This window comes from Cherax quadricarinatus, chromosome 69, assembly GCF_038502225.1.
Source record: "Cherax quadricarinatus isolate ZL_2023a chromosome 69, ASM3850222v1, whole genome shotgun sequence".
In the NCBI taxonomy this organism is placed as follows: Eukaryota; Metazoa; Arthropoda; class Malacostraca; order Decapoda; family Parastacidae; genus Cherax; species Cherax quadricarinatus.
In genome coordinates, this window is record NC_091360.1 from 5,407,182 (window position 1) to 5,419,181 (window position 12,000).

At 40.6% G+C, this 12,000-nt stretch overlaps 1 protein-coding gene and 1 long non-coding RNA gene across 4 annotated transcripts in view; one reads left to right on the forward strand and one right to left on the reverse strand.

The window, feature by feature from the left end:
* LOC138854778 (uncharacterized) overlaps window positions 1–4,648 on the forward strand; it is a 138,438-nt gene extending 133,790 nt beyond the window's left edge. Inside the window, exon 3 of the long non-coding RNA XR_011393958.1 lies at window positions 4,525–4,648. This is a non-coding gene — a long non-coding RNA (uncharacterized lncRNA). The remainder of the gene's footprint in view (window positions 1–4,524) is intronic.
* Window positions 4,649–9,059: 4,411 nt separating this feature from the next.
* LOC128701873 (glutamate receptor 1) overlaps window positions 9,060–12,000 on the reverse strand; it is a 1,634,372-nt gene continuing 1,631,431 nt past the window's right edge. For all 3 annotated transcript variants that reach the window (XM_070099830.1, XM_070099829.1, XM_070099831.1), the window contains exon 20: window positions 9,060–9,300. In XM_070099830.1, coding sequence (XP_069955931.1) covers window positions 9,232–9,300 — 69 coding nt within the window. In that variant the 3' untranslated portion in view covers window positions 9,060–9,231. The remainder of the gene's footprint in view (window positions 9,301–12,000) is intronic.

Sequence of the window (12,000 nt, forward strand, 5' to 3'; positions counted from 1 at the left end):
CTGAAATCACCTGTTTACTGTGATCTTATTGCATATATATATAATATATATATATATATATATATATATATATATATATATATATATATATATATATATATATATATATATATATATATATATATATATATATATATATATATATATATATAATGTCGTGCCGAATAAGCAGAACTTGCGATCTTGGCTTAAATAGCAACGCTCATCTTGCCGTATAGGACAAGCGAAAATTTGTGTATGCAATAATTTCGCCAAAATCATTCTGAACATAACGAAAAAAAAAATGTTTCACTGTGTTTGTTTAGTATTAAATTGTTGTAAACAAATCTAAAATATATATAGTTGGGTTAGACTAAAATAAATTGTTCTTGTATAATAATAAGGTTAGGTAAGTTTTCTAAGATTGTTTTGGTGCAAAATTATAAAATTTTACATAAACATTAATGAAAAAAATATATCTTTAAACGTATAAGAGAAAATTTTAGAAAGAACTTAATTTTAAATGAGTTCTTGCTAATTGACCAGTTTTACATATTCGGCACGACATACATATATATATATATATATATATATATATATATATATATATATATATATATATATATATATATATATATATATATATATATATATATATTATATATATATATATATATATATATATATATATATATATAGTGTGTGTGTATAACGTCGGCCATCTCCCACCGAGGCAGGGTGACCCAAAAAAGAAGCACTTTCACCATCAACACTGTCACCGTCATTTATACATAATCACAGACTATGCTGAATCATTTAGATACGCGGGTTTATATGTCACTCCAAACAGCCAATATCCCAAACTCCTCCTTTAAACTGCTAGCATTGTAATTCCAACGTCCAGAACTCAACTCTGGCTAACCGGTTTCTCTGAATCCTTTCACAAATTATTACCCTGCTCACATTGCAACAGCTCGTCAGGTCCCAAAAATCATTCGTTTCAACTCCTAACACGCTCACACATGCCTGCTGTATGTCCAAGCCCCTTGCACACAAAACCTCTTTTACTCCATCCTTTTCTAGGACGACCCCTGCCGGTCCTCCCCTCCACTACAGATTTATACACTCTCCATGACTTGGAGGGCGTATAAATGCGTATTTTGTACGCATTTCTTCAGCCTCAGAGTGGCCTCAGCCTGGTATGACTTGGAAAACAAAATAGAGGCGAGATCTAAACGAAACCAGGAGAGAGAGAAAACCCAGAAGCGGCAAGTTTAAGATGCAGAGTCAGCGCGCGCACACACGCACTCACTCACACACACACACACACACACACACACACACACACACACACACACACACACACACACACACACACACACACACACACACACACACCGTGGGCGACACACTAAAGGCGAGAACAACTATTCTAAACTTTCCAGTGGAAGATGTGAAATATTTTTCATTATTGCCAAAATCTCTCTAGGTTTAGTTCTACAAGTCGCACATGCCGCTTCCTACACACACACACACACACACACACACACACACACACACACACACACACACACACACACACACACACACACACATAGTACAAACGTTAAAATTTCATTTTATATTTACGGAGACTAACCTTTAACGGACATACAAATACTGCAGAATGGGAATTAATCAGGCTTGACCAAAGTAAGTTGGCTCAGTTCCTCACACACACAACATACGTTATGGAGCCGCAAATATCCGCATTCAGAAAATCACTTACTCATTTCGTTGATATTCTTCTGAAATGCTTTGAAAATGTAAATTTAGTATCAACTTTATGGTGAGCTGGTTAAGTGTGAATCTTCTAAATCTATTGTACGGTAGCGGCTTATAAGTTACATTTTAATCTAAATGTAACTTATAAGGAGAATCTGAGGGCGAGAGAAGGGAAGCTGCTGGGTGTTGATCATGAAATCTTTAAAGTAACTAGTATTAATGTGCATTGATCGTAACCAACATGGTTCCTCATTGTTGAAAATCGTGTAAAATACCGACATGTTGAAGATTAAGATGTGTGCAACAGCTGGGTGTCTTTACTAGTGAAACGTTTCGCCTTCACAGTAGGCTTTTTCAGTCAGATACAGAGGCGGCAGATGTAGTGGTGAAATAAAGATGTAATCAGTCCATCAGCCTTGGTAAAAAAGCATTTTAGGTGGTCAGTCCCTCAGTCTGGCTGAGAAACTGACCACCTCAAATGCTTTTTCTCCAAGGTTGATGGACTGATTACATCTCTATTTCACTACACCTGCTTTCTCTGTATTTGACTGAAGAAACCTACTGTGTAGGCGACTTCTCATACTCCGACCATTTCAAACACATCTTCCACCCTACTCACGCCAACTCTTCGCTGTCTCCATTCCCCACAACAGGAACTTCATTTCTTCCTCCCTACTTACGTCCATTCCTAATATTCACCGCCTCCCAGTTTCCAGGAGCTGAAGACCCTCATGGGTTTACCGCTTTCCCATGAAAATTTAGGGGCAGCTTTTTGAGGCATCAATGATCGAATGTTCTAGGATATCACTTGGGGAATCTTGTCAGACACCCATGACGTGGTTTCGAACCATGCTGATTGCGATCGTTCTCTGTATATACCAGCCAATTTCTGCGTGATGCATCGGTATAAAAATCGCTTGTGATGTTAGAACATACAGGAGAATGAAATAGATTAAAACTATGTGGCCCATTGGTGGACTCGGGCAGCGAAGAAACATGCCAGCCCCGCTTTTAAGACATCTGTGGCCGAGTGGACTCTAAAGAGTCACTTGGGGAACCTTGCCAACCTTCCCTAACGTGGTTTCGAATCCTGCTAACTGAGGTCTTTCTCTGTTGCTTGAGTGATTGGGGAGGGTAAGTTACTCACCTGTGTGTGTGGAAAGGTGGAAGTTACACGCTTGTGTAACTTTATTGTCCGACCAAAGCTACCAAGTTAGAGAGAGAAGGTTAGTCAGAAGACAAATTTTATGTAAAAAACCGTCACCTTTATTTCCTACAAAGTTAAAGTTACAAAGTGTGTTTGCAATGCTCTTCGGAGTACACTTTTGAGCCAACACCAGACCTGTGAACGATGTTAACTCGTGTTAATCCAGGGTAGCTAAATGAACACAGGGGCAATTAGCGAGACTTATTACGTCTACATTTCGATCTCACGAGCTTTATCAAACTAGAGAAACCTCATGGAGAGAGAAACGTAGCCGACACAAATACCATATTAGTTTCTCTCGAGCTGTTCTGTCTCACACTGTTAGTAATTTTATTAATTTAACAACATGACTTAGTTTCCTAGAACCGTTGAGTAACAAGTTTTATTACTCAAAATTATTATATACCTCAAAGGCTAGGAAGAAAAGGCTAAGTATTGGAAAGTAAAGAAAATCTTGTCTTTTCTAATATCTCGGAAAACTGTTATTTATATATCGGCGAGTTAGGCCTAAAAAGTAAGGCTTTTTCTTGCTAAATGAACAGTGAAAATTTGTTTTTGCTATTAATCAGTGAAAAATCAGTCAATATAACCCAGAAAAATACGTATTAATGGTTGTAATATTAAATTTACTTATCTTCAATATATTTAGTATAATTTGGCAAAAATAAATTGGGTTAAGTGAAGTTTCTATGCTAGATTTGGTCCAAAAAAAATTACATCAATTATAAATAAGAAAAAAATTATATAAATCTATAATTATGGGGGAAAAAAATCCTGCTTTTAACAGTTTGTCATATTTGGAAGGATTATATATATATATATATATATATATATAAACCTTGTTCAAGGGGCTGGCGAGGCAGGTGGCAGTATTGGTACTAGCCAGACGGAGGACCATACCAATATACAGAGAGGGGGAGAAGTGCATTTGCATTTGTAACTAATAACCTCAAAACTATCCATGAAAAAGCTGGAACAAACATGAGTCAAACTTGTGACTCTCTTATACACCTTACAAAATGTTTATATACATTGGTTTTATTTATCGTTATATTGTTCATCAATAAAAAAAACGATAGGTTTGCATTTTTTGTAATTGTCTCAACAACAGGGTCTGGAGTGACAGAATTATGACACATAAAACAGTTTTGGCACCACCATATTTAGAAAAGGAAAACATATCAATCCTAAAAGTTTAACATGTTAATATTCATTTTAAACTACTAGCTAGCTGAGACGTGCAAGTCAATGAGGTCTTCGTAAGCCTAGAGAACTCGGCGCTTCATAACCAAATGAAACCACTATTATGAACAGTTCCTGTGGTTTCCTTTCGAGGTTTCTAAAAAGCACAACGCAAGGTTTCTCTGTATTTACACAGGCTACGCACACAGACACTTTAAATAAGTCCAATAGGAAAATCTGGCATATATATATATATATTTATAGTATTTATGTATATATGATGGACAATGATTTAAACCTATAATGACACATGTAAGGGAATGATATTTACAGTGAAACATCCTCTCCTGATACAAGACTTACAACGTTAATCTTGATATGTTTCTTTGCAGTAACTCGGGTGTGTCGTTGACCAAGCAAAACAGACCGACACGATGCTGCTGGGAGGAGCAAGGAGAGAAGGTATATTGCTCCTTGTAGTGAGTGGGCCGCCCCCAAAAAATTCTTGCAACAGACTGATCACTGAAGGTAATGTAACCCATATCCACATATTGGGCGTGGTACAGCACCGGCGGGTTTTTTTTTTTTCCTTAATACTTAGATTATATCGTCTAATAAAACCTCTGTGCCTTGTAACACGACTTTACTTCGTAGTGCAAGAATTTTTCTAGTTTGAAACATATCTTGCATACTGACTAGACTTGAAGTTCAGAGTTTAGTAACTCATTGTAGCTTAAGTCAATGGAGAACAAAGCCCAACACACATGAAAAATCAGATATGCAACAGCGTGTAGAAATAAAAATAGCTTCTTTCAATCTTCTCAAACAAAAGTGTTCACAAAAGCTGTGTCACTCGCATAGCAGCTACCCAAGGAATAACCATTAGATTTTTTTTATATATACATGTATATTTGAACTCCCAGTTCTTTCTGTAGTAACTGATAGTGAAAAATCTCGCAAATACACATTTTAACGTTTCTGCTTTGATCGGCAAACAAGGACTTTAGAGAAAGAAAAGATTTTTATCACCAACTCTCGTTCGAGGAAGGTGCGAGCCTGTCGTAAGTTACTTAATTGGAAGCCTATTTCCTCTTGCTACATCAATGTCCTAGTCTTCGTTTTTGAGATCTTGCCGACCACCATCTGTTCCATCATAACCTACGTAATCAGCATCACATGACTCACACTCTTACTATCTTGCCACACACAACAACCACCACCTTATAGTTATATCATTACCACTATCCCCCCACAACCAAGGAAGTAACATGTGTAATCCCTAAATCATTACCATACACTCATCACTATAACCAAAACAATCATTAAAGTCTTTAGCTGTAGCCTGGCAACATACTAATCTCCGTCGCGTCCACACTGCGTGTACGAGCCAACACACCTACATTGCCTGATTCTTAATACATAATGTAACTGTAGGTAGGTAGGTGTGGGTGTGTATGTGTGATGCATAATCTCAGAGAACTCAATATTTCTGTAGGTTATGGCAAATAATGCCTGACTGACGACTCTTCGGAGATGGTCGCTGATGTACAGTATAATGCCTCCTTTCTGCTTCTCAAACTAAAACAGAATATCACAGAATCGTGCCACACAACGCGAGCAAATCTATGAACAAGTACTTGCAATGCTTCACATATTCTCCAGGGCTTCCATATGCTGAGCTAGTGAAAGATTACGAGGGATCATCAGTGTCACACAAGGGTTCACAAGAGATTAGAAATGCCCACAACGGATCACAAGTGTTCATAGTTCGTCACAACGGTTACACAGGAGATAAACCGAGCTTACACGTATTTCGAACTTCTGACGAAGCTGAGAGCTCCCTGGTGTTCCCGACGCTGGGTCACCCAACTGTCCGTTTCTGTCGTCGTACGATCAAAACCAATAGTATCTTTCAGCAGTATTAATACTGTCACAGCAGAAGGCTTTCCCTTCCATTGCATTTTCCATCCTGAGCCTCTATACTCTAATTACCTTACCTACTCGGGCAGAAAAGATCCCCTAAAGGAAAATGAACTTACACAGAAAGACCTTCACGGTGTTACAGGTGAGGACGTGCCTGTCTCTGGAGGAGGAGGAGGGTAGTTGACGTGCCACTCACGCCGTGCTCATATATCTGCCTAGTGATGAGAGTCAGGCAGTTAAAAGCTAGGGAATATATCGTTGGCATCGACGATTTAACTTATTACACAACTTTCAGACAGAGCGAGAGAATATTTGCAGTCGAGTTCTGGCCACACAATAGCCGTATTGGAGTATCTAACCTTGTTGATCGTTTCTCAGTTACAGCATTTCATTTATATATATATATATATATATATATATATATATATATATATATATATATATATATATATATATATATATATGAAATCACGAAACAAGAGATTCTGAATCATTAACAAAACTGCGGCTTGGACAGGACTCGATCCTGCGTTCCCATACCCAGCCCTGAGTGAATTGAACTAAGCATCACTCTCTCCACTGGACCACCATCCTTAAACATCAGGTGTCCAGCAGTACTGAGCGTGCATCAGGATAACACGCTCAATACTGCTGGGCACTTGTTGTGTAAGGATGGTGGTCCAATGGAGAGAGTGATGCGTACTCTGTTCAGTTCACACAGGGCTGGGCAAGGGAACGCAGGGTCGAGTCCCGGCCAAGCCGCAGTTCTGTTAATGATTCAAAATCACTTGTTTCGTGAGATATATATATATATATATATATATATATATATATATAGGACTGGACCCAAAATATTTCTGGTTGAAATACAAATTTCACCCCTTAATACTGCTAACATGTTTGCGTTTTAAAATGTTATAACAGTTTCCGCTAATTCAAAGCAACCGAGTACCGCCTCTCAGGCCAATTATTGTCCTCGGTACAAATAACCTTGATAGCTATCCAGAATATATATATATTAGTGTTGCCAGCAGTCTAACTCCATTGTAACACGATACTCGACTGTTGGAATCGTATACACGTTCACGGAGGTATGATACCATAGTGGTATGGGTCTGTTGTATTACGGGGGAAGATGAGAGGGTTGTTGTGACACATATACACCTGTTTTATTTGTGTGTTTTCTCCCCTACTTGCTGTTGATCTAAAGTTGGCAAAGTCAATACAGACAGAGACGAAAACAGAAATATAGTTCATCCGTCAGAAAAATGAAACTATAAGTGGTATTATTATTATAATCAAAAAGCTCTATGCCAGAAGGGCTATGCAGCTATAAGTGGTAAAATACCTACTTCTTAATAACGGAGATGCGCTGTGGCATCTTTTATATCCTACAAACAAGAGAACAAAAATGAAAAATTTAGGGAAAATGGCAAGAATACCTAACATAGCCGGGGATCATACGCTGCCAAAGATTCAGAAAATATAAAAGTTTCAAGACACTGTAAAAAGTCAGCAAAATTCAGGCGGTAAACAAGCTTCAACAATAACTGAAAAATCAACAGTTATTCCCTCTCATACCGCCACCACATGAGCGAAGCTGATGTATGTACAGAAGGCCAGAGGCTCAGTCCTCCGTAGAGTAAGGGAAGAATCTATGGAAATCGATATGAGAGCAAGTTGCAAAGATGCTTCTTGAGTTGACATTAACTACATAACCGACGTTTTCCCCAGTGGTGTTTACTTTCATAAACCAGGGCCTCTACAAGGTACTAGATGGATAGCACGAGTAATTCCACTATTCTTTTTCAATTAAAGACGACAAATACACTGGGATTAAATACCTTGCAACGTGTGCAGTGCGTCACTATAGGTCTTCCAGGTTCCCGGTAGCATCTTCCTCTCCTCCAACTAGTTTGGAGGGTAAAAACCTTAAACTCTTGGAAAATAAGAGTTCAATAACTGCACTCTCAGCAGTGCGTTGATTTCTGTGAGCTCATCCTGGTTCGTGATAAGGCCAAGTCAGTGGGGAAAGTGAAGCTAAAGATTCTGAAACCACTCCAGTTTAGTCACTAGTACCAATCTTCAGATCGAGAAAGTGTCACTGCCCCAAACTTTTTTTTTGAAGTTGTTCCAGCAGAATGGAGCGAGAGACCGGTAATTATGTCAAGAAAATGAATACCAAGAACGACAACGCTGAGAAGGTTGTCGCTCTGAGTCGAAATGTTGAGTCGTATCATTTACGAGTGCCTCTTGAAGGTTGTAGACACACATTATACCCTGACGCAGCCTACCTGGAAAACAAGACTTCAGAGGACTACTGTAATAATCACTGACGATTATGCCTAATAGGGATACAATGAAAGAGAAAAGGCCGAGGGTAACTGCCTCCTTGGTGACGTGGAATCTCTGCACAGCATTGTCCAAGCATATCTTGGTTGCGATTTATCAAACATTCAAAATACTGATATATGAAAATTTTGTCTTAAAACTTTGAATCAAAGGCGACAATTTAGTGGTTATACTACAATTAAACCCCTTAAATACTTGGGCCAGTCATATATATATATATAGATAGTCATGCTTTAACTGCCGAAGGTTATTCATTTTTTGGTATTACAAAAGTAGTAATAGTAACCTAACTAATTATCTACACTCGTGTGTCTGTCACTAACACACGGACTCTAAAAGGGAAAATCAGCACAGATATGCGACGTCGGTGTTTGGGTGGAGGGAAGTGACACTGGAGGCAGGGAGGTGGAGTGCGTGATCGCAGGCGTCGCAGGGGGCCCACTGGAGGCGCAAGACACCTGCGACACGTCCAGAGATCCCTGCGAAGACCTCAAGGGATGGGATGCTGTGAGGGACGTCTGGGAGTCGCAGCTGTGGGAGGTAAACATTTGGTTGATCTGCGCCTGCGAGACGAAGGGCTGGGTCTGTGATGCCTGCGCCTGCCCTAGCAGTGGCTGAGAGGTCGGAGACCCGTAGGTCATGCTCAGAGACGCCTGCGATGCTCGCCGCTGCTCCTGGCTGCTGTAGGAGAACCTGTACGGCTGGCCGTACAGAGGTTCGTGAGGCTGGGTGTGGGAGCTGGGCTGGGCGTGGGAGCTGGGTTGGGAAGTGGTGTCAAGCAGCTGGAGTTGAGGCGTGGGACAGTGGGAGGCGCGCGGCCGCCGTCAGACCTGGGTGTGGGTGTTGGCGTGGAGGGCATCCCCATCCAGGATCTGGCTAGCCGGCGCGTAGAACTGTGGGAGAGATGAGAGGAACCAGATTAGTAACCACGAAATATGCAGAACTGAAAGGAAGCTGAGAAAGGAGAACTGGGTGTAAATTGAGAGGAAATAAATTTGTAAATAAGCAACGGTCTTACGGCGTCGAGAGAAGAGAAGATAATCAAATTTGATAAGAGTATCTGACCTCAAATATATAAAAGTGAAAATTAACCAACGCATTTGTTTCATCAGTTGTTTACATTGGGGCAAGTGGCTGCCGGGCAAACAACTTGTTCCCTAAATCGAGGCTTCAGGGAGGCAATGCCCAAGAGAACACTGGGTAAGCAAAGAAAACGAGAAGTCGGCTCGCTACCCGTATGTGGTTTGCACTAGTGGTATTAATAGTTTATTAAAAAAAATAATCTAAATCTGCGTGGGTCCTAGAACACAGCAAGGGAAAGTCATCAGGGATTAGGAATCAAGGGGCAGAGCGAAATGAAACTTTTCAAATTAACGATATATTGAGGTTGAAGCGATGAACTGGTTATAAAGCTCCTGGGAAACGGCAGGTATCAAGGAACCTCATTTGAAGGTAAACGTGTCACAGATGATGTAATACGTTTCTCAAGGCATTTAGAAGGAAGGATTTTATAGTTCCCTCCTTTAATCTAGTTTGGATGAAGATATTGAGAGTAATTAATATTATTTTAGATATAGGTAGGGGTTGTACAGTGTCTAGGAAAGCGAAAGCAGCAGCAAATAGTGATAGTTAAATTTCTACGTAAGCGAAAATTGCGTAGCTTAATGATACACGGGCATCCCCCCCCCCCCAACACATTCAAGAATTGTTATTAATAAAGTTTATATTTTGCATCGATCCAGGCACAAAGATATAAAGAAAACCTGACAGCAACCATCATCACTGGCAAAACAATGAAAATAAGACTGACAATCATAGCCGCCACCACAACCCATGCCAGCACCACAAATTCCCCATATCTTCTCAAGTCACCATCATCCTCAATCCCACCTCCACAGCTTCAAACCCTATCACTACAACCACTTGCACCTCTGTTTCTTCTTGCCTTACCCATCCACCTTTCTTTCTCCAGCTTTCTATTCTCCTCCTCCTCCTCCATTCTCTCCCCCACTCCCTGCTCCTCCTTCCTAAGACTCGCTTGCCCTCAGAGATAAATATGAGCACAGACTTGACTGAGAATACATGCAAATAAATACATAACTTCCTTTGCTATACACAAGCCGTCGTAATGAAGGTCGTAAATTCTCTCTCCTTCCTTCACTCTCCCGTCTTCTCTTTCGTGCCTTCTCTACCCGTTTCTCTGTCCTACGTTCTCTCCTGCATTATTCAACTTATCCTGCTTGTCTTTCCTTCTAAGACCCTTCTTTGTTACCTTCCTTCTGTCCGTCTCTCTCTCCCTACCTTCTCTCGGCTAGAAAGTGCCTCAGGTTTCAGGATGTGTGCAGCTTCAGTAGCAGCTGTCACCAGCAGTGGTTACAACACTTCAACAAGCCTTTACAAACTGCTAATTGAAATCTGACTCGCTTGTTCAATCAACTGATGTTTTGAAGTAGTGGCATTAGCAGAGCGTTAATTAGGAGGAGGAACAGGAGACAGAGGAGGAGAGGGAGTTGATCAACAGGATAGAGGAGGGTAATCTTAAGGTAAGAAGCAGAAGGGAAAGGGAAAAAGGATGAGCAGAAGGATAAAGAGGAAGAGGGAATTAGTAGTAGTAGAGAGATGGTTGGGCGATAGTCGATGACGAAATGATACGAGATAAAGCAGAAAAGAGGGTTGAAGAGGGTGGGAAAAAAGAAGAGTGGGGATGGGACGGAGAAATAGTTAAAATAGGGAGAGAGAAGGGCCGGGGGATGTGAAATGGAAGAGTGTTTTAGGACGCTCTTGCCTTGGATTCACGCTTCCCCTCGATTCGTGATTAGAAAAAAGCGTGAAAGGGTAAGCAGAAATGTTAAGGTAGAGTGAGAGGAATGTAATCAAGGGGAGAGGGAAGGTGGTAATAATTATCTAGAAAGTTACAAAAAGTAACTGTCTAGATAATTATTAGCATCTAGGGAATTGGATATGATCATATATAATCCGAGGAAGGAGAGAGGTAACTAATATCTTCGATCTCTAGTACAGCCCCTTGATGGGAACCGCATTTCGATCAATGACCTCGGATAGTGCCCAAGTAGAAGGATAACGACGCTCCGAACACCTGCCACAGAAGGAAAGTTTCAAACCATTGACACAGCTGGTAACTTCATTTCGAACGTTTCGAGCAACTGCCTGCCTGGTCTCTGGCCGCTGTCACTAATGTCACGAAGATGGTCCCTCTGGATCAATAAGAAATTGTTGCAATTAACTTTTATGGGACTTGTAACGGAGAGGACGAGGGCGACCTGCCACCTCGAGGGTGGTGATTACGAGCAGTGACCTTTCACTGGTAACTAATGACTTTGTACCTGGATGACAGTGACCCAGTAGTCTGGGTCACCGTCATCTAGGTTAGTGATAGCTGGGTGAAGTGACCTAGGACCTGATAGGTGGCAATGATAGATCTATCACTATTGCTAATGGTAGGGTAGAGGTGGCAATAGAAAACTGACAATTGATGTAGCAGTTGATGGATAGAGCCGCGGGGGCGCTGACCCCCTGGAGAACCCACCAGGTACATCTGCTAAGATAACCTGGAAAAAAAGTGCTTGATTAAA